This window comes from Halictus rubicundus, chromosome 16, assembly GCF_050948215.1.
Source record: "Halictus rubicundus isolate RS-2024b chromosome 16, iyHalRubi1_principal, whole genome shotgun sequence".
Taxonomy (NCBI): Eukaryota; Metazoa; Arthropoda; class Insecta; order Hymenoptera; family Halictidae; genus Halictus; species Halictus rubicundus.
Genome location: NC_135164.1, coordinates 10,609,911 through 10,633,449, shown reverse-complemented (window position 1 = coordinate 10,633,449; position 23,539 = coordinate 10,609,911). Strand labels below are relative to the sequence as shown.

At 49.7% G+C, this 23,539-nt stretch overlaps 2 protein-coding genes across 2 annotated transcripts; one reads left to right on the top strand and one right to left on the bottom strand.

The window, feature by feature from the left end:
* Window positions 1-16,660: 16,660 nt before the first annotated feature.
* Window positions 16,661-17,244, top strand: Mrpl34 (mitochondrial ribosomal protein L34). Its single transcript, XM_076801750.1, has 2 exons — window positions 16,661-16,806; window positions 16,897-17,244. The coding sequence occupies exons 1-2, from the start codon at window positions 16,766-16,768 to the stop codon at window positions 17,123-17,125; spliced, it is 270 nt and encodes an 89-aa protein (XP_076657865.1). The 5' UTR covers window positions 16,661-16,765; the 3' UTR covers window positions 17,126-17,244.
* Window positions 17,232-18,873, bottom strand: LOC143361988 (pseudouridylate synthase RPUSD4, mitochondrial). The gene is made up of 4 exons (XM_076801749.1): window positions 18,368-18,873; window positions 18,133-18,304; window positions 17,854-18,043; window positions 17,232-17,781 (listed from the first exon to the last, which is right to left on the bottom strand). Exons 1-4 carry the CDS (start codon window positions 18,579-18,581, stop codon window positions 17,299-17,301), a joined length of 1,059 nt encoding a protein of 352 aa, XP_076657864.1. The 5' UTR covers window positions 18,582-18,873; the 3' UTR covers window positions 17,232-17,298.
* Between the last annotated feature and the right edge of the window lie 4,666 nt (window positions 18,874-23,539).

Sequence of the window (23,539 nt, the reverse complement as noted above, 5' to 3'; positions counted from 1 at the left end):
TCCCGCCGCTCCCGTTTGCCGACCGACGGAGTCGGCGACGTCCTGCCCGGAGTCGGCGGCAGTGAGCGTTTTACGCCCGCAACGCTGGGGATGGGGGGGGCCGACTGGGTCGAGACGATGGACAATCTGTCCACCGACTCGCCGCGCCGACCACGCCCCCTCGTTCCCCTCTCCGGCCGGAGAAAGGGCCGGTCCCCAAGAGCTGGGGTCCGGTGCCTCTCCTCCTGGGAGAGGTCTAAGACCGCCCCCACTCCCTCCACTACCACTTTCGGGTGTGGTAACCCCTCCTTAACCTCGTCCTTTATATTTTTAGAGTATTCCATAATGAATCCCACGAATATGGCGGGAAAAGAGGTCCACCCGGGCAGAGCCCCCACTACCCGGGTAAGGCTAGATACGCACTGGAGGCGCCAGGTATCCAGTGGTTGTTGGTGCGCTCGCGACTGGTGTACCCCACCAGCCACGCCCTGTTGCCAGGGCGTACCCTCTCGCCGCGCACCGAAGCTTAGGGTTGGGGATTTTTTATAGAGGTTATCATCCTCGCGGCCCGGCCGGTTAAGGCAAGACCACCGTTCCGGTAAAACATGACCACCGGTTTACGGCAAGAGCCCTGCGGCGACCTCCCCGGTCGTTATCGCAGGACCCATTCCGCGGTTTTTCATCCCTCCGTGTGAACCTTACCGGCAAGGGAGGCCCTGCCAGGATCCGAAGATCCCGCCGGCATCGCCTCACACATCATTGGGACTACTTCCCGCGGAATACCCCTCGCTCCGTTAGCAACACACAACTATGTGTGTTCCCAGGGACCACCACGAGGAGGTGGAGCGTAGAGGATTTTAGGGATATGACCACCACCACTGTGGTATACCTAGTAGTGGATCCGAGTCACCACTACTAAGCCCATATCCCCTCGGTCCCCACCCTACCCCTAACCCTAACCCTAACCCTAACCCTAACCCTAACCCTAACCCTAACCCTAACCCTAACCCTAACCCTAACCCTAACCCTAACCCTAACCCTAACCCTAACCCTAACCCTAACCCTAACCCTAACCCTAACCCTAACCCTAACCCTAACCCTAACCCTAACCCTAACCCTAACCCTAACCCTAACCCTAACCCTAACCCTAACCCTAACCCTAACCCTAACCCTAACCCTAACCCTAACCCTAACCCTAACCCTAACCCTAACCCTAACCCTAACCCTAACCCTAACCCTAACCCTAACCCTAACCCTAACCCTAACCCTAACCCTAACCCTAACCCTAACCCTAACCCTAACCCTAACCCTAACCCTAACCCTAACCCTAACCCTAACCCTAACCCTAACCCTAACCCTAACCCTAACCCTAACCCTAACCCTAACCCTAACCCTAACCCTAACCCTAACCCTAACCCTAACCCTAACCCTAACCCTAACCCTAACCCTAACCCTAACCCTAACCCTAACCCTAACCCTAACCCTAACCCTAACCCTAACCCTAACCCTAACCCTAACCCTAACCCTAACCCTAACCCTAACCCTAACCCTAACCCTAACCCTAACCCTAACCCTAACCCTAACCCTAACCCTAACCCTAACCCTAACCCTAACCCTAACCCTAACCCTAACCCTAACCCTAACCCTAACCCTAACCCTAACCCTAACCCTAACCCTAACCCTAACCCTAACCCTAACCCTAACCCTAACCCTAACCCTAACCCTAACCCTAACCCTAACCCTAACCCTAACCCTAACCCTAACCCTAACCCTAACCCTAACCCTAACCCTAACCCTAACCCTAACCCTAACCCTAACCCTAACCCTAACCCTAACCCTAACCCTAACCCTAACCCTAACCCTAACCCTAACCCTAACCCTAACCCTAACCCTAACCCTAACCCTAACCCTAACCCTAACCCTAACCCTAACCCTAACCCTAACCCTAACCCTAACCCTAACCCTAACCCTAACCCTAACCCTAACCCTAACCCTAACCCTAACCCTAACCCTAACCCTAACCCTAACCCTAACCCTAACCCTAACCCTAACCCTAACCCTAACCCTAACCCTAACCCTAACCCTAACCCTAACCCTAACCCTAACCCTAACCCTAACCCTAACCCTAACCCTAACCCTAACCCTAACCCTAACCCTAACCCTAACCCTAACCCTAACCCTAACCCTAACCCTAACCCTAACCCTAACCCTAACCCTAACCCTAACCCTAACCCTAACCCTAACCCTAACCCTAACCCTAACCCTAACCCTAACCCTAACCCTAACCCTAACCCTAACCCTAACCCTAACCCTAACCCTAACCCTAACCCTAACCCTAACCCTAACCCTAACCCTAACCCTAACCCTAACCCTAACCCTAACCCTAACCCTAACCCTAACCCTAACCCTAACCCTAACCCTAACCCTAACCCTAACCCTAACCCTAACCCTAACCCTAACCCTAACCCTAACCCTAACCCTAACCCTAACCCTAACCCTAACCCTAACCCTAACCCTAACCCTAACCCTAACCCTAACCCTAACCCTAACCCTAACCCTAACCCTAACCCTAACCCTAACCCTAACCCTAACCCTAACCCTAACCCTAACCCTAACCCTAACCCTAACCCTAACCCTAACCCTAACCCTAACCCTAACCCTAACCCTAACCCTAACCCTAACCCTAACCCTAACCCTAACCCTAACCCTAACCCTAACCCTAACCCTAACCCTAACCCTAACCCTAACCCTAACCCTAACCCTAACCCTAACCCTAACCCTAACCCTAACCCTAACCCTAACCCTAACCCTAACCCTAACCCTAACCCTAACCCTAACCCTAACCCTAACCCTAACCCTAACCCTAACCCTAACCCTAACCCTAACCCTAACCCTAACCCTAACCCTAACCCTAACCCTAACCCTAACCCTAACCCTAACCCTAACCCTAACCCTAACCCTAACCCTAACCCTAACCCTAACCCTAACCCTAACCCTAACCCTAACCCTAACCCTAACCCTAACCCTAACCCTAACCCTAACCCTAACCCTAACCCTAACCCTAACCCTAACCCTAACCCTAACCCTAACCCTAACCCTAACCCTAACCCTAACCCTAACCCTAACCCTAACCCTAACCCTAACCCTAACCCTAACCCTAACCCTAACCCTAACCCTAACCCTAACCCTAACCCTAACCCTAACCCTAACCCTAACCCTAACCCTAACCCTAACCCTAACCCTAACCCTAACCCTAACCCTAACCCTAACCCTAACCCTAACCCTAACCCTAACCCTAACCCTAACCCTAACCCTAACCCTAACCCTAACCCTAACCCTAACCCTAACCCTAACCCTAACCCTAACCCTAACCCTAACCCTAACCCTAACCCTAACCCTAACCCTAACCCTAACCCTAACCCTAACCCTAACCCTAACCCTAACCCTAACCCTAACCCTAACCCTAACCCTAACCCTAACCCTAACCCTAACCCTAACCCTAACCCTAACCCTAACCCTAACCCTAACCCTAACCCTAACCCTAACCCTAACCCTAACCCTAACCCTAACCCTAACCCTAACCCTAACCCTAACCCTAACCCTAACCCTAACCCTAACCCTAACCCTAACCCTAACCCTAACCCTAACCCTAACCCTAACCCTAACCCTAACCCTAACCCTAACCCTAACCCTAACCCTAACCCTAACCCTAACCCTAACCCTAACCCTAACCCTAACCCTAACCCTAACCCTAACCCTAACCCTAACCCTAACCCTAACCCTAACCCTAACCCTAACCCTAACCCTAACCCTAACCCTAACCCTAACCCTAACCCTAACCCTAACCCTAACCCTAACCCTAACCCTAACCCTAACCCTAACCCTAACCCTAACCCTAACCCTAACCCTAACCCTAACCCTAACCCTAACCCTAACCCTAACCCTAACCCTAACCCTAACCCTAACCCTAACCCTAACCCTAACCCTAACCCTAACCCTAACCCTAACCCTAACCCTAACCCTAACCCTAACCCTAACCCTAACCCTAACCCTAACCCTAACCCTAACCCTAACCCTAACCCTAACCCTAACCCTAACCCTAACCCTAACCCTAACCCTAACCCTAACCCTAACCCTAACCCTAACCCTAACCCTAACCCTAACCCTAACCCTAACCCTAACCCTAACCCTAACCCTAACCCTAACCCTAACCCTAACCCTAACCCTAACCCTAACCCTAACCCTAACCCTAACCCTAACCCTAACCCTAACCCTAACCCTAACCCTAACCCTAACCCTAACCCTAACCCTAACCCTAACCCTAACCCTAACCCTAACCCTAACCCTAACCCTAACCCTAACCCTAACCCTAACCCTAACCCTAACCCTAACCCTAACCCTAACCCTAACCCTAACCCTAACCCTAACCCTAACCCTAACCCTAACCCTAACCCTAACCCTAACCCTAACCCTAACCCTAACCCTAACCCTAACCCTAACCCTAACCCTAACCCTAACCCTAACCCTAACCCTAACCCTAACCCTAACCCTAACCCTAACCCTAACCCTAACCCTAACCCTAACCCTAACCCTAACCCTAACCCTAACCCTAACCCTAACCCTAACCCTAACCCTAACCCTAACCCTAACCCTAACCCTAACCCTAACCCTAACCCTAACCCTAACCCTAACCCTAACCCTAACCCTAACCCTAACCCTAACCCTAACCCTAACCCTAACCCTAACCCTAACCCTAACCCTAACCCTAACCCTAACCCTAACCCTAACCCTAACCCTAACCCTAACCCTAACCCTAACCCTAACCCTAACCCTAACCCTAACCCTAACCCTAACCCTAACCCTAACCCTAACCCTAACCCTAACCCTAACCCTAACCCTAACCCTAACCCTAACCCTAACCCTAACCCTAACCCTAACCCTAACCCTAACCCTAACCCTAACCCTAACCCTAACCCTAACCCTAACCCTAACCCTAACCCTAACCCTAACCCTAACCCTAACCCTAACCCTAACCCTAACCCTAACCCTAACCCTAACCCTAACCCTTTTTTTTTTTTTTTTTTTTTTATCGTGAGGAAATGTTTTATACATACCCCGGCTCCCTGGGGGAAGCCGGGGTTATGTGGGATTCTCTCCGGGGGGCGGAGCCCCCGGAGACTACCCACTAAAACCTCACGCCCACCTAAGCTACATGGGAGGTGCCTGGATCACGCGAGTACTCAACAGGACACCTCCCAGCTAATACATGCCACCCCGGGGGAGGGGTTAACCTCCCCCACTGCCTACGCTATAAGACCCCGGGCGGAGGGACCCGCCCGGTGTCCCCATCCCTGGAGCCTTCGGATTGGGCTTCCCGAGCCCCAGCTCGGTCCACCCACAGCTCCCGGAGTCCTCGTGCCCCGCTCGGGGCCAATGTCCCGAAGGAACCAGCCCCGGCCAGAGCAAGAGGACGCCGCCACCGGAAGGAAGGGCCGTCGGAGGCGCGATCCGGCACGCCCCGACCCTTCCTCACCCAAATCCCCCCACGAATCCCCCTCCCCTAACGGGAGGGACGGACCGACACCCCCCCAAACCGGGAAATTAACCCGGGGGGTGTCGGCCTATCACGGGGGGAGCTATGCTCCCCCCCGGGGGCCCGGGTCAGCTCACACCCCGGGCCCCCGAGTTCACCGCCCCCAGTTGTGGGGGCATAACAGGGCGCGGGGAGACTCCCCGCGCCAGCCCCACTCCGCCCCCCACAACCGGGGGCACACGTTGACGCGGGGGAGACCCCCGCGCCCTCCCTACCCTCTCCGCCCCCATCCGGGGGGGCACACGTCGGCGCGGGGGTCGTCCCCGCGCCCACACCCTCCTCGCGGAGCCCGGGTCCCGCTCCCGGGCCCGCTCGGCGGCCTCCTTCTGCTTCATAACATCCTCGCAGAAGGAGGCCACCGCCTTCCACGACCCCACGCTGCCGACCATGTGGTCGACCACGGTCGGCAGCGCGAGGTCCCACCCGCCCACTGCGGCTCGCAGGACACGGCGCGGCCCGGCCCAAGCAGGGCACTCCTCCAGAGTGTGCCGCGCCGTGTCCACATCTTCGCCGCAGTGGTGGCACTGCGTAGTCGGCTCCCGCCCCATTCTATGCAGGTACTCTCCGAAGCAACCGTGGCCGGAGAGCACCTGCGTGAGGCGGAAGGTCAACCTTCCCCGCCTCCCGCACCATATATGAAATATGGGCAGGAGGGCCCGGACAATCGGACGTGTGGAGGGCGTTAACAGCGCCCTCCACTCCGATAAACTTTCCGTCCGGGCCTGGCGATTCTGGCCCTCGAGCTCCTCCTCCTCCTCGCGCGTGAGTTCCACCCCCGGCGGGCGGCGGAAGGAGCGGGCGATGTGGTATAGCTTCGCCCGCTCCGCCGCCACCACAGTGAAGGGTGGAATCACGGCGAGGAGTCCCGCCGCCTCGGTGGAGATGGTGCGGTACCCCCGTATGACCCGCAAGGCCAGCCGCCGCCGCACTCTTTCTAAGAGTTTGCGGCTAGGCGTGCTGGCCTCGAGCGAGCGGTGCCATACGGGGGCCCCATACAGGGCTATAGACCGCACCACCTCCACATAGAGGCGGCGTACTTTCACATCCGGCCCCCCGACATTCGGCAGCAGCCGCGCCAATGCGGCTGCCGTCCTCTCTAGTCGGGGGGCGAGGAGCTCGAAGTGTCCATCAAATCGCCAGCGGCCGTCTATGATCAGGCCCAGGTACCTCATCCTGGGCCCGATCGCGACGGAGGTTTCAGCGACGCGAATCCGGAGATCCTGACCGCGGGGTAGCCGCCACTCCCGAGGCGAATGCAACCAAATCGCCTCGGTTTTTGTGGCGGCCACGGTCAACCCCATTCTCCGGATTCGCCCGATCACGCAGTCCAGGGCGGCCTCTCCGAGGTGCCTGGTCCTCCTCCAATCCTCCCCCTCGGCATAAACCAGGGTGTCATCCGCATAGCAGATGACACCCGTATCCGGGGGGAGGACAACCCGCAGCACCGCGTCGTACGCCAAGTTCCACAGGAGCGGTCCGAGGACCGACCCCTGTGGAACGCCGCGGTGCGTCTCCCTCGAGTGCACAGTACCATACCGGCCGGTAAATACCACCTCTCTGTCGCGGAGATAGTCGCCGACCACCTCCCGGAGATAAGGGGGCACCTGGAAATAGTCCAGCGCCCCCATTATCTCCGACCAGGGCAGGGCGTTGAAGGCGTTAGATATGTCTAACGACACCGCAATCAACACCCTGCCCCGAGCGACAGCCCGTTCACGGAGGAGGCGCAGACGCTCCAGGGCGTCTATAGTGGAGCGCCCCCTCCGGAACCCATACTGGCTGTCGCTCAGGTCGGGACCACCCCGCGACAGGTGCTCGACGAGGCGGGCGGCAATTATCCTTTCGAATAGTTTGCCCGCCTCGTCGAGTAAACAAACCGGCCGGTATGCAGAGGGAGACTCTGCGGGTTTCCCCTCCTTTTGGAGGAGAACCAGGCACGCCTCTTTCCACACCGTGGGGAAGACTCCCCGGCGCAGGCTCGCGTCCATGACGCTCCTGAACGCCGGGGCGAGGACCTCCATAGCTAAGGCCATTATACCACCGGGAACCCCATCGGGGCCAGGGGCCTTCTTGCCCCTGGCCCGGAGCTCCCGGACGGCCTGGTACAGCTCCCACTCGGTGACCCGGAATTCGTCCGACCATTCAATGGCCGGACCCGGGGCGCGTTCCCTCCCCCCCTCACTCAGGGGGAAGAGGGTATCCACTACGCGCCCCAGAAGTTCCGGGTCTAACCGCTCCGTGACCGGGGACGCCCAGGGGCGGAGCTTCCCAAGCACCGCCTTATACGGGCGTCCCCACGGATCCTCACGGAGGGTGAGCAGGAGCTCATCCCAGGCCTTGGCCTTAGCAGCGGCAATCGCACGCTTGAGGGCCACGGCCGCCGATCTGTACTCCCTGTACAGCTCGGCGACCCTCGGCTCCGCGTCGCCGCCCAGAAAATGGCGGCGACGGGCGCGGGCATACTGGCGGCGGGCTCGGCCGGCCGAACTGCGGAGTTCGGCCAGCTCCCCCGACCACCAGTAAACTGACTTTCTCGGGGGCTGAGCTCGGACCCGGGGCATCGCCACGTCACAGATCATCTGCAACGTGCCCCGGATCCAAGCCGCCCCCTCGTCTGCCTCGCGCTCCCTGGCCGAAGGCCAGGCGGAGCCGATAATCGCGGCCCTCAGGAGGTCCCCGTCCAGTCGTTTCAGCGCCCATCTGGGCGCTGACGGGGTGCCACGTCGGAGGGGCGTGTCCAATGGCGAGTCCGAGACCACAGCCACGTCCATCAGGACGTAGCTGTGGTCCGACAAGGTCTCTCCACTCCAGACCCGCCAATTGGACACACGGCGTGAGGCGGCGGCCGTCGCGAATGACACGTCCACTATGGACCAGCCATTCCACCTCACGCACGTAGGCACGGAGCCCCGGTTTAACAACCGGAGCTCCATCCCCTCCGCCCAGTCTTCCAGGACTCCGCCTCGGGCGTTGGTCCCGGGGTTACCCCAGGTGGAGGACCTCGCGTTGAGGTCCCCCAGGACCAACACTGGACCGGCTATATACGGGGCTATCATAAGCCCCAGCCGGTCCAGGAACATCCCTAATTCGGCGGAGTCGTAACTGGGTGAGCTGTAGCACCCCACGACCAGAAATCTTCCCCACTTTACCATAACCATCCCCCTGCCCCGTTCGACCACGGAGCAGGGGGGCACAGTCGCCGAGTGGCGACGCCACCATATCGCCACGGAGCCGTCATCGTCCCCGGACCAGTGTGGGTGGTCCGGGACTCTGTACGGCTCCGTGGCGACGGCCAGGCCAACCCCCCACTCCTCCAGGCATTGGACCATTAGGTCCTGCGCCTGGCGGCAGTGGTTGAGGTTGGCCTGGAGTACCGGGAGAGGGGACCAGCGCGGAATATGGGCCATTAATTGGCCTTCGCGCTGGTCCCCTCCTTAGCCGCCGGTGCGGGTGACGGGGGGTCTTTACCCCCCGCCCCGCTGGGGGCCGCCTCCACCTCCATCGACTCCCCCTCCCTAGGGGTTGGGGGAGTGGCCGCTTTTGCCACCGGGGTATCCGGTGGCGTAACAGGGGTGGGCGCCACACCGCCCGCCCCCTTTTTGCCCTTCTTGGCCTTTGGAGGCGGGGAGCACGCCTTGCTCCCCGCCTTGTGGCCCGCCGGTCTCCCCAAGGCCGCGCACACGACGCAGTGGGGCGGCGCCTTACAATCCACCGCCCGGTGGGTGGCGTCACCGCAGCGGTAGCAGTGACCGCTGCGGTCGACCTCCGCAGTGCACCGCTGCCGAACATGCCCCAGGGCAAGGCAGCGGAAGCACTGCAGCGGCCGAGCCGCCAGCACAACCACCTGGGCGGTGGACCACCCCACGCGCAATCTCCCGGCCTTTTCGATGGCCAGGGCCGCCACGGCCGGGCACTGCACCCATACGGTGCCGAGCCCGCTGGGGGGAGCCTTAAGCTCCCCTACCCTAACGGACTCGGCGGTGCAGCCCCCGGCTTTAGATACCGCCTCCACTACCTCCTGGGGGGTCACGGAAACCTCCAGGCCCGTGAGGCGGAATTCCGCCTTCTTCACGGGCCTGGACACCTTGACGTCCATCCCCCCCAGGACGGCGGCCATCTTGGCGGCCAAGGCATCGGCCTTGGGGCCCCCATCGGCACCGGGGACCTCAATGATGAGGCCCCCGGTTACCGCCCTCTTCCAATGGAGGGCCCCGATGCCAAGGGCGTCTAAATCGACGCCCTGGCGGGCCCTCCTAATGGCCTCCTCATACGAGGCCCCGCTCCCCTCCGGGACAGTCACGGTGACTGCCGCGGAGCGTGGCGGGGCCCTGACCCTGGCCGCTGTTTTCCCGCCCTTCGGGGCAGGTGCAGCGGCCCTCTTTTTCGGGGCGCCAGCCGAGACGGCTGCCGCCACCTGAGCCGCGGCCTTAGCAGCGGCCTTGGCCGCGGAGATTGCCCGCCTCCCGACCACCTCCGCCCAGGTTCCCGGTTTAGCCGGGGTACCCGGTGTGGGCGTAGGGGGCGGGGCCGGGCGGGCGACCGAAGGCTGGGGAGCCTCCCCAGCCTTCTTCCCCTTCTTCTTCTTCTTCTTCTTCTTCTGCCTCTCCCCCGTCCCCGGGGCAGGGGCAGGGGCAGGCGTCGGCGGAGCCGGCGCAGGGGCGGGCCGCGGCGGCGCCGGAGGGGCCGGCGGCGGCGGCCGGGGGTCCCCACGGGCACCATGTCCGGCCACCCGGCGCAGCTCCCTCCGCATTTCTTCGCGGAGGGATCTGAGGCCCTCCTCCATGAGGGCCTTCATCTGGGCCATAAGGTCCAGCTGCGCCGGCTGGGTCGCGATGACCTCGCCGGCCTCGGCGGTGGAGACCAGCGGCAGGGGGGGAGCGTCCCGCAACCGCTTCATCGCCATCAACTCCCCCCTGATGGCCCGAAGCGAGTCGCGGGTTTCCAGAAGCTCCCTCCTTAGAGCCGCGTTCTCCAGCCGCAGTGCGGCGTCCACAGCGTCCACCCGGGAGACAGGGGCGCGGGAGTCGGCAGGGGGTCCAACCTGGACACCCCTCCGCTCCAACTCCCGCACTGCCGCCTTGATATCGGCGGAGGCGTCGCGTATTCCCTTTAGGTGCGTGCCCTTCAGGTTGCGACTAGCCTCCGCCAGCTCCCGGGCAACGTCCGACTTGTCCGCAATAAAGGCGGACAGTTCCCCGGGGAGCATGGACCTTATGTCCGGGCGGACGACCTCGTCCAGTCGCTCCCGCTTCTCCTGCGACGGAGTCGACTGTTGCACTCCCGGAGGGGTCAGCGAGCGCTTCGTGCCCGCCCCGCTGGGGATGGGGGGCGCCGACTGGGTCGAGTGGACCGATAATCGGTCCACCGACTCGCCGCGCCGACCCCGTCCCCTCGTACCCCTCTCCGGTCGGAGAAAGGGCCGGTCCCCAACAGCTGGGGTCTGGCGCCTCTCTTCCTGGGATAGGTCTAGGACCGCTCCCACTCCCTCCACTACCACTTTCGGGTGTGGTAACCCCTCCTTAACTTCATCGTTTTTTAGTAAATGCTCCATAGTTAGTCCCACGAGTGTGGCGGGAAAAGAGGTCCACCCGGGCAGAGCCCCCACTACCCGGGTAAGGCTATATACGCACTGGAGGCGCCAGGTATCCAGTGGATGTTGGTGCGCTCGCGACTGGTGTACCCCACCAGCCACGCCCTGTTTCCAGGGCGTACCCTCTCACCGCGCACCGAAGCTTAGGGTTGGGGATTTTTTATAGAGGTTATCATCCTCGCGGCCCGGCCGGTTAAGGCAAGACCACCGTTCCGGTAAAACATGACCACCGGTTTACGGCTAGAGCCCTGCGGCGACCTCCCCGGTCGTTATCGCAGGACCCATTCCGCGGTTTTTCATCCCTCCGTGTGAGCCTTACCGGCAAGGGAGGCCCTGCCAGGATCCGAAGATCCCGCCGGCATCGCCTCACACATCATCGGGACTACTTCCCGCGGAATACCCCTCGCTCCGTTAGCAACACACAACTATGTGTGTTCCCAGGGACCACCACGAGGAGGTGGAGCGTAGAGGATTTTAGGGATATGACCGCCACCACTGTGGCATACCTAGTAGTGGATCCGAGTCACCACTACTAAGCCCATATCCCCTCGGTCCCCACCCTAACCCTAACCCTAACCCTAACCCTAACCCTAACCCTAACCCTAACCCTAACCCTAACCCTAACCCTAACCTTTTCTGGGGGTTAGGGCTAGTTTTGGAGGGTGGGGTTAGTTTTGGAGGGCTAGGGTTAGTTTTTGGAAGGTTGGGGTTAGTTTTCGGAGGGTTAGGGTTAGGTTTTGGTGGGTTAGGGTTAGTTTCCGGAGGGTTAGGGTTAGTTTTTAGAAGGTTGGGGTTAGTTTTCGGAGGGTTAGGGTTAGATTTTGGTGGGTTAGGGTTAGTTTTGTAGAGTTTGGGTTAGTTTTTGAAGGTTAGGGTTGGTTTTGGTAGAGTTAGGGTTAGTTTTTGGAAGGTTAGGGTTAGGTTTTGGAGGGTTAGGGTTAGGTTTTGGTGGGTTAGGGTTAGTTTTGTAGAGTTTGGGTTAGTTTTTGAAAGGTTAGGGTTAGTTTTTGTAGAGTTGGGTTTAGTTTTCTGAATGTTGGGTTGGTTTTGGTAGAGTTAGGGTTAGTTTTTGGAAGGTTAGGGTTAGTTTTTGGAAGGTTAGGGTTAGTTTTGTAGAGTTTGGGTTAGTTTTTGAAGGGTTAGGGTTACTTTTGTAGAGTTAGGGTTAGTTTTTTTAAGGTTAGGGTTAGTTTTTGTAGAGTTAGGTTTAGTTTTCTGAAGGTTGGGGTTACTTTTCGGAAGGTTAGGGTTAGGTTTTTGGAGGGGGTTAGGGTTAGTTTTCGGAGGGTTATGGTTAGTTTTGCAGGGTTTGGGTTAGGGTTAGTTTTGGAAAGGTTGGGGTTAGGGTTTCGTAGGTTACGATTATGTTTTCCATGGTTATGGTTAGGTTTTCGATCGTTAGGATTAGATTTTCCGTGGTTAGGGTTAGATTTTCCATGGGTAGGGTTAGGATTTCCATGGTTAGAGTTAGGTTTTCGAAGGTTAGGGTTAGGGTGTCGGTGGTTAGGATTAACTTTTTAGGGTTAGGGTTAGGTTTTCGATAATTAGGGTTAACTTTTAGGATTAGGGATAGGTTTTAGGGCTAGTGTGAATGGTTAGGGTTAGGTTTATTGGAGGTACGGTTAGGTTTTTTTTTTTTTTTTTTGGTTACGGTTAAGTTTTTAGGGTTAGGGTTAGGACTATTTTGTGTAAGGAAACTTCTCTGTAGGAAGTCATTAGAGAAGAAAGTTAGTTAGAGTTTTGATATTGCATAAACCGCGAGTGGAGTAGAGTAGAAATATTGAGGAATGAACAATCTCAGTGTTTCTTAATAATTTTCTAAAGAAAATAAAATAAAGTGGTATAGTAGGGAGTGATATCAATACACACATCAATAGTTTATTAATAGCTACCAATTGTGAGCGGGGAAAAAAAAAAAAATAAAAAAAATAAAAAAAAAAAAAATTTTTTTTTTTTTTTGCGGCTACGCATTGTCGATGCTAAACCAATACGTCACGGCGTAGGAGGTCGGAGGGAGTAAGAAAAAATTTCCAAAAAGTGCTTAGAAATAGCAGGAGGATGCTTTTTCTCGGAAACGAAGGATTTTAGGAGAAAAAAGGAAGGGGTCGAAAAGAAGGAGAAGGACGCACAGATGAATTTAAGACTTGTTTCGGAAGATTAGGCCCCTCCTCGGCGCGAAGTCGCTGCATCGCGGCGACTTTGCGCCTCGTCGGCTTCGCCGACTCGGCTTTTATCTCTCCTAGAAGCTAAAAAAAAAAAAAATTAATTGAGAAAAGCAGATTAGATTTCTAAACTGGAGGGGGTAATCCGGGGCAATTCGGCAATGAATTCGGGGTGCGTTGGTGTGGAGTGGGGGTATTCAATTTCGGGGTTGCAACGTCGCTAGATTTCGGCGGGCGAAATTACAACTGTGGGCCCGATGTTCACCGGCCGGGGACAGTCGGATGGTCCCGCGATGCCACCTTTGTAAGTCCACGTTTTATGACAGTACGGTTAACTGTTGAGGGCGCGAAGAAAATTCTACTGGGCAATTAAGAAAGGTTTCGTGAAGGCGACTGTCTCAAAAACAGCCCTAGCCCTTTGCGGACTGAGCGCTCTCCACCGTTTCGTTCCAGCAGGTCCGCGCTGGATTCGCAAGTGCGTGCCAGCCGGTGCGTACCAGCCAGTCCGCACAGATTTCACCAGTCACTTATTCGCTTGGTAGCGTTTACTTTGGAAAACATTTATGACCTTACTAACGTAACGTACTTATGAATTAGTAGACAGCACTGTTGTACGTTGACTCTGTCGTTTAGCCATAGTTGTGCTATGATTTCGAACTGTACGCCACGGTGGGTTTGAAAAGACTAAAGCTAAGCTCTTAAGTTCAAGACGCATGGCCTATTTCAGATTTGCTACACTGTAGCTCTTATCTTATCTCATTTAGATTAAAATTGAGACATATTCGTGTGAAACTTGATACAGGACGCGGCAGAACACAAAGCGATGTCCAGCAACGCTCGACATACGATGCGGCAGAACACAAAGCGATGTCGAGCCACACTCGACATAAGACGCGTCAAAACGAAAAGCGATGTCGAGTCACACTCGACATAGGACGTGTCAGAGCGAAAAGCGATGTCGAGTCACACTCGACATAGGACCGCAAAGGGCTAGAGGCCCGTGTCATAAAACGTGTTGACCATCTGCACGTCAAATGTTGGGTCGTGCCGATTTTTCAGCCGCGAGTAAAACGATAAAGCTACTGTCAAAGGGATCGGTCCCTGGTCCCACCTTGAAATAGCGGTGCCGCGGATTTTCAAGGGGATCTCCCGTTAACTCGCGGCTGAACAGCGAACTTATAAGAATTTCTTCAGGGGAAACACAAATAGACAGGGACAAATTAAGAGTGGAAAATATAAGTTCGAATATTTAATTAAGTACTAATAATTTATAATTTTGCACTTGGAAAAATTCTTAAAGTTATAAAATAAGACTAGGGTAGATATAAAGTAAATATAAATAGTAATCAGTAAGAAGAGCTAGAAATACTAAGTTGAAATATGTGGTATCACGTATAATTAATTATTTATTTATGGAACAGAAAAGAAATAGACTTACGTGTACAATAGTTGCGCGCTTAAGTACTAACCGTTAATCTAAACTACACGACGACAACTATACAACTTCAACCCTCAACTTCTTACAACTTTCGGATAACGACTACTACTTTCAGACAACGACTACGACTGACTCCCCTAACTCATCCCTCATCTAGCAAGACTCGGTTCATCCCCATTTAAATTAATTATGAATAAATATATGTCGTAGATTTAAGCGTTTATTAGGTTAAGCATTTGCCGTTAGAAGTTGCCGGAGTCGGTTGCCGAGTGCTCGCGCGTGTATTTACATTGTAGCGCGGCCGAGACGTTTGATCGGCCGCGACAGTTGGGATCGGTTTGCATTACGCGCGGCCGAAACGTTTGAGCGGCCGCGACAAACAAAATCGGCTTCTTTGTAATGCGTACACGTGGATGGAGTCACTCTGCGGAGTGGGGAAAATGGGAGGCAAAGCCCTCGATGGCCCGAGATGGGGCAGCAGATTTTGTTTAGCTCTCGAGGAATCAAGAGTGTCTCCGCAGAGTGAACCTGTCAGAGTAACTCGACAACTCGAACTCGACAAAATGAAGCGCACGAACACGAGGACGCGTCACAATGTTCATGAAACGACATATATAAATAGTTTATAATATGGAACGTATAAAATTCGTAAAATTTTAGAATAAGAGTAGAGTAGTTGTATACAAATAAGTGTAGGAATCTTGGGAAATGGGGAGATTAATCTCTTCGAAACACGTTGCTGAATACTAATATATTTAGAAGAAATAACGATATATAACGCTGACACGATTAACGCTCTTTCTCGCAAGGCAGTCGCAACTCTACTCTCTCCGCTCTTACCGAACATCCACGCTTTATAGTCTTTCACCCCCTTGCATTCATCTCGCTTGCACGCTGTTTCTTGCATCCATCGCTTTCATTCATAGAAATACACAAACTCTCCTATCACTTAGACCTAAACACTTTTCATTCACGCCTCTTCAGTCACTCGAGTTTTCCAAACATACCGGCGCCGGACCGTCGCAACATGATCCGGTCGCCCGCACGCACAATGAACCCCATTCATCCCACATAAGTTTAGACAGGATACAACAGAACAGTGCCGGTTTTAATGTGGAAAAAAAATGTAATAACCGCTCATTCATTTCTACCCCCACATACACATACACTCTTCACACAACCGCCATATTTATTTATTTCATAATTCCTACAATAGTACATTTAAACATTTTGTTGACCTAAGACACTGTCTGTAATGCATCGCTCATTCGTAGCTACTACATGAGCACAAACACTCGTGCTCTTCTATGTGTGAGTAACGACTATGCAAAGCACATGGGAAATCACATATCGATTAACTAACAATCAACTCGATAACATCGACCGTGAACCTATACGCATACAACTAGACTACGCGCCCTGCGGCCACTAGAGCCGAATATTTTACATCAACTACTCTCCCTTAGCATTATTTATAATAATATTTTAAAATTCCATCGCTACCGCATCAAAGGAACAACATGTGATTTTAGGGCACGAACTAAAGTGTCCGAGATGTGAAACGGTACCCAACAATGTAATACCTAATGGCTCACCCACATGGCAATGCACGGCCATAGACTATACACCTGACAGAACCAGTATCAACTTTTTAACCTGGACCAGAACCTACATCATCTTTTTAGCCTGTATTAGAACCTGCATCACCTTTTAGGCTGGATCAGAGCGTACATAGAAGAGCCTCTTTTGACATAGAAGTAGTATTCACTCTGGCATTATTTGGAATCCGCTGCTAATGATGCACGTAAGATGATGCAGGTTCTGGTCCAGGCTAAAAAATGATGCAGATTCTGGTTCAAGCTACAAATTAGACTAGGGGTCAGCACTATACCGGGGACACTAAAATCCCGGGTGCTCGAACTATGTAGCTGCTAACATTACCGTGCATGAGAATTGTAAAGTGAAATTTCCGATTTTAAGATTGCTTGTTTAATTGACACAATATGCTGGGTAGATTATTTTCCAATGTTTACCAAAACTTTCCGTGCGTAATCGATTTGTAGATTTCTTATTCGAACAAAAATTGTACATATGTAAACATTTTTGAAAAGAGAAAGGTTATATTTGTTTGTAGACGATTTGTATCACTGGGTCGACCTGGTTCATCGATCGTTGGCACACCGGCAATAACAAACCTATGGAGTGTTACATTAAGTAGAACAAAAATACGCTATCACTTTCCTCATCCTAATGAACGTCGCCGCATAAAACGACATGGATGGTTCGCCAGAATGGCAACGCTTGGTGGTAGGAAAATACTTATGAGAAGAATATTAAAAGGCCGACATGTACTTAGTCATTAAGGATTATAAAGAAAGAAACATGGCACATCGTGTACACTGTTTGTGACTTTTGGTAAATAATTGTCGGTAAATGCTTGTGTATAATATAAAAATATAATATATACATTGATTCGCAGAAATTGTAATTTTATTTTTCTTTTGCTTTTTTTTTGGCTTTACCGGAAAAAATAGTCCTATCCATGTATAGAAGAAGAGTAGTTTAATTTGAGTTGCCTGCATGTCCAATCTAGGGGTGGCATTAACGGAGCCTCTATCTTAAAATCTTCTTTGTCGATAAACGATGGTAGATCTATCGATTTTAAGTGAATATGAGTGGGAATTATACTTGGTTGGCTCGATTGGACATCCAACAATCTATAGATATTTTTGTCCAATATTGGCGGTAAATTGGCCAATTTTAAAAAGGGATCAACTTTAACATAAGTATTCCCAAGTTGTTGAATGCGCGATCCATTTAGATTATCTCCCAAAATTGGCGCGTATAAAAATGTTGCTGCAAAAAGTCTAATTGCGTGTTGTTTATTAGAGGATGCTCTTATTTCAAGCAAGGAACACGAATTAGATGTAGAATTGGTCAAAACTTTGAAGTCAAAATTTAAGATTTTAACATCTCCTCTTTTCCACGAGTTTTTTGACCACGATGTAGTTATTGTTGCCTAAAAATAATAAATTGATCACATTGATACAGCTGGAATAAAAGCGATAGTCCAACAATAGGATAAAGTTACCTTTCTCCGGTCAGCTTGTCGATCCGAGCTCATGACCAACCCCAATTTTTCTCTACCCTTTAATCGATTCGGCATTGCAGTTGTGACTACCCAGTAAGTTTTTGTAAAATTATTACCACGACGTAGAGCAAGTTCTATGTTATTCTGGACTCGTGAATCTGCAGCTAAAAGCGTTACACCGGTCATATATCTGTTTAAATTGAATAAGTTAGTGAGTTTGGATGAAAACTGATAACATTTATGATTTTCTGTCAGTTCTATCGATCGATGTATGCTTACTTTTCAGGATTCCTGACTACAAATAACTTTGAATAATTTAACTTTTCAGCGATATACGGCAAGGCATCCTGCAACGTGTATTCTACAGCATTTGGTATAAAATACTTAGCTTTGTTTTTTTCTGCTTTTCTATGAGCTATACCGTAAGGTTTATTCAGTGCTATTAATCCATCTGTAAAACAAGTCTATGTAACGACGCTGAGATTTTCGCATCGTTTGTCATAGACAAACTTACCTCCGTTATAAATAACATTTCTAATTAGATCATCTGAAAATTCAGTTAACGATCGCCAGGGATGTATCTGTCTATAAGGGTGTATTGTTTCTGATTTTCTGTCAAGAATCTGTTGTTCTACATAGCCCCTTTTAAACAATTTTCTATAAGGTGCTGCGCTTCTAGTCGCTATTGTACGTATAAAACCTGCCAACTTGAGCACAGACATTTCCATTTATATGTAAATCTATGTAACTGTCTAATTTTTCTCTGATAACCTCACTTTTATTAACGTGGCAAGGATCTCCCTGATGATATATTATTCTCTTTCAAATAAAATGTAAGCGTCCACGCTCGCATCCAATGGTTAGGCTTTGATATCAGACATTTTAACCAATAATAGTTTGGCTAGAACCAGGAATGACCAAATCGGACGGCTCACAGTTGCATTCCTGCGAGGGCTCTTTTTGTCATCTCACCAGGATACTTGCACGACGCGACCGCTGACCCCCTATACTGCTGAAACCCATAATCCATCCAATACTCGCGATTCAATGTCAGATGGCGCCACCTCCATTTCCCGAAGACAATTCCTCCGTCGGTAATGTTTTTCGCGATTTTCAGGTTTTACGAAGGAGATGATTTTTACCGACGTTTCAATTGTATCTAACGGGTAGGTCGGCAAGATTCATTTGCTCCATATAATTTGCTCTAGGTTTGTTAACGTCGTACGATTTCGAGTGTATATACACATAATAATGTGATGTATAATAATACTATAATGTAATATAATATAATATATGTAATGGAATAGAATACAATACAATTCAATACAATACAATATAATCGACTATAATGTGATAGAATAGAATAGAATAGAATAGAATAGAATAGAATAGAATAGAATAGAATAGAATAGAATTGAATAGAATTGAATAGAATAGAATAGAATAGAATAGAATAGAATAGAATAGAATAGAATAGAATAGAATAGAATAGAATAGAATAGAATAGAATAGAATAGAATAGAATAGAATAGAATAGAATAGAATAGAATAGAATAGAATAGAATAGAATAGAATAGAATAGAATAGAATAGAATTGAATTGAATTGAATTGAATAGAATTGAATGGAATAGAATAGAATACAATACGATACGGTACGATACAATATGATATGATATAATACGGTACGATACGACACTTTATGATACGACACGTTACGATACAATACAATACAATGCAATATAATATAATATAATGTAATATAATAATATATAACATAAATGATACAATACACTATAGTATGACATAATACAATGTAATATTATATAATAATAAAATCTAACGACATGTAATGCAATACAATACAATACAAGGCAATGCTGCGCAATACAAAACAATACGTAATCTAATGTAATGTAATACAAGTAATATTTATATCTATACACGTCTACGATTATTTGACACTAGAGCGTGTCTCGATAAATTTATGATTATCTACTGTGCGAGATATTTTCTAAAAGATTCGTAGCATACATAATTGGATCAATGATCTCGATTGTCAATTTCAATACAACGTAATACGTGTAGGTACGTATTTCATATAGATTTTCTCTTTAGATACCTATATTACAATACGATTGTATATATAAATATATATTTATTTATTTTTTTTTATTTATTTATATATTTATATATCATTTATTTAGGCGATAGTGTAGTCACATAATTAGGCAGACTTGATTTATACTCGACATCAAAAGGCTGAGACTATTTTCCAGAAGAAAAATAATACGTCGCAGCGAGAGGAAAGTATTCCTTCTTTTTCATCTTTCATCTGGATCTCGATCTCGATCTCGATCTCGATCTCGATACATTGCAGGATAGAAAGCTCAATACGTGAAACGAAAGCGCGGAATACGAGTTTGTGAAACAACAGGAAATGTCAAATAATAAATAATTACTTTCAATCGACTTTGCGGCTCATACGATTCAGATGCCTTCTTATGGTTGCGGTGACAACAATGAAAGAATCGACTTGGATCAACGCCCGAATGTCCTGTTGTTATTATCATCGTCGTCATTGTTATCATTATCATTATCATTATTATTATTATTATTATTATTATTATCATTATTCTTAGTATTACTACACCATTGTTATTATTACTTATATTGTTATTATTATTACTGTTAGAGTAGTAGTAGTAGTAGTAGTAGCTGTAGCAGTAGTAGTAGTAGTAGTAGTAGTAGTAGTAGTAGTACTAGTGATAGTGATAGTGGTAGTGGTAGTGATACTATTACCGTTGATTTTTTTACAATAACTATGAACAAAAAAAGATATTCCCAAATATATCAGAAGAGAAATTGTCGAGAAATATTAAACAAAAGAGACGACCGACGATTGGGTCCAAAGTCTAAACGATGCAGGTAGTCGGTTGAAAAACTGGTGGATAGAAATTTTGGTCCTTTCAATGAATTTCAGCTGGAAATCAGTAGTTGAACTGTGATCGTGGAATGAAATATTCCGTTTAACACATTCGAGCAAACAAGAACCGCAGAGAAGCATGACTAAAAATCATTTCAAGGAAGGTAGTAGTATCGTCGATTCTTTCGTTGGCACCGGCACAAAGTTGTGCGATTTCAATTTCGATCGTGACGAATCGCAACGAGAATAGGCGCAGCAGACAGATAGATAGATACGTAGACGGACGTCTGTTCGTTTCGATCGTCTTGATCATTTTGAAATCTAGTTGAAAACCGTGCCTAAACGATGGGTGGGGGCTTAACCAAATTTACGAAGGAAGAATCTGCTCATCTAGAGAGTTAGATGATTGCATTCGTTCAAGAGGATTGTCCATGCGATTAACATAGAACGAAGACACTTTCGAGGGAAACTCTGTTCAAAGACGAGAAAGCTGACTCGTTAACGTGAACGTTCTTCCGTGAGTTGCGCGTAGGTCTGGAGGCTTTCATCGAAAGTCTCTTCGTCTCTAACGTACCCTTAAACAACTGTTAGGATATGTTTGTAGGCCGATCTGATTTTCCATCAGTTGTGCAAATGTTTGCTCGCACCCGTGACATTGTTCTTTTCTCTTAGGAGCACACGATCTTGTTCGTTACTAGAAAACCTTGAAAATTCGACAAATCGAATTCGGATCTGGATTTGTTGTGGGCCACCGTCACCCTTGCGACGTTGTTGGATCGTTTCGAATTGTCTCGCTTATTCGATTGGCCGAAACAAGTACCAACGATTTCCCTCCCGATTGCTAGAAGACGATCGATCGCGAGACCGTTCTACGAAACGATCACGTACGTATTTGATTGGATCGCGATATCTGGGACGTGCTTCGAAGAATTGGAAAGCGGATTAGTCAGAGAAACTGTGTCGTACGTGCACAGAACATGGTACGATCAAAGGCAAAACTTATTTTGCTATTGCATTCGGTAGAATTCGATAGGACGATAGAACAGTTGTAGTATAACTTTTAGAGTTTCGGCCTTACCAGACATTAACCTTGATCGTACGAGAGACTGACAATGAGACTGACTGCGGTAATGGTCCATGGTTACTTTAATTGTTTATTGCTTCAGGAGATTGTAGATATCTGACCGAATCAATCACATGAAAAGCTTTATTTTCCCCACGGGAAAACGTTTGATCAGCGTGTCATAAAAAGTGCAATCAACGACTCCATAGCAAGTTTTTTGAAATTTCGTCTGTTCAGGGAGGAAGAGAGAGAGATAGAGATAGATAGATAGAGAGAGAGAGAGAGAGAGAGAGAGAGGGAGAGAGAGAGAGAGAGAGAGAGAGAGAGAGAGAGAGAGAGAGCTCTTTTATGCAGTCAATTACGATGAAGGTTAAGTCTGGAATCGGTTAGGAATTGGTCGAGCGAAATCATTGATTTCTATATACCATTAATTGCATATGCGCTTAAGTACGTTAGAATTATATACATGCATCGAATAATTTCTACCTAACGGTACAAGGTAGCTTCGGTTTCTAACTCGAGCGGGGTAAGCGCAATACATGCTTCCGAACGATTTATCGTTCACGGCGTACACCTACATATACTGTCCGTGTCCCATAACGTGGGACGGAGGCAAGGGAAGCAAAGTTTACGACCACGCTAGATGAGATACATCTAAAGTAGTACATAGTGATAATCTGCTCAGCGAATAGCGAGAATGCATGTGACTCGATTGTATGCGTCTAACCAATCAGACGGTTTCTTTGCAAATTCCTTTCGCATTCCTTCCGAGTACCCACGTTACGAGACACGGAATATACATGTATGTATATGTACAAATAGCGCACGCGCGCGTGTGTGTGTGTGTGTGTGTGTGTGTGTGCTGTAGCCGTATTTTTGTAATTTCTTTTCATTTCGGATATTAAACTTGTAAGTGTTAAACGAATCGTTTTGTCAGTCTACGAGCTACAAAAATTGTGTGACTTCTACATATACATCGAGATGTCAATGGTCATTCATGTTGCCCGTAAAGTCGTGTTTTGGTAACTGTATATGTACCAACTATTCTTTGCTTCGGGCTCGGCCAGCGAGCTCCGGAGCGATTGTCTGTCGTCAAACGATTCAAGAAATCGGAACGGTCGTCTCGATTTATAATTTCTACCGTCAACGATTACAACGCTACAATGGTAAAACTGACAAGCATATGACTCACAATAAATTACACGACCGACGTACGACAACGTCTACTGAAACGAAGAAAATAAACGCGTTATGCATTCGAGCTGATAGCGTACATCCTTCGAGTATTCGTGCAAGAAACAGCTCGAATAAAATTCAAAGAACGTACAATCTCCGCTATGAGCGAATCAAGTCGAAAACCAAAGATAGAAAAGAGAAAGAGAAAACAAAGAGAATGAGAAAAAGTGTAAACGGTTGAAAGAATATCCTTGCGCGTATCGGACGATGAATGATTGTCTCGAGACGTCCCTTTCGACCAACGAATTTCTAATGAGATCGGTTTGCAATTTCGTCATGAGATTCGATCGAATCGCAACGCTGCGCTGGATCAACCAGAATTTGTTTCGTGTTCGCAATAGATTTTCATCGTTTCTCCTTGATCGTCGTCGATCATGAATTTATTGGAAAAATGGACCCTCGTCGTCTCCCTCATCCTGGGACGTAGCTTCATCTCTCCCACTTATATTCCGCTTCGACAAAA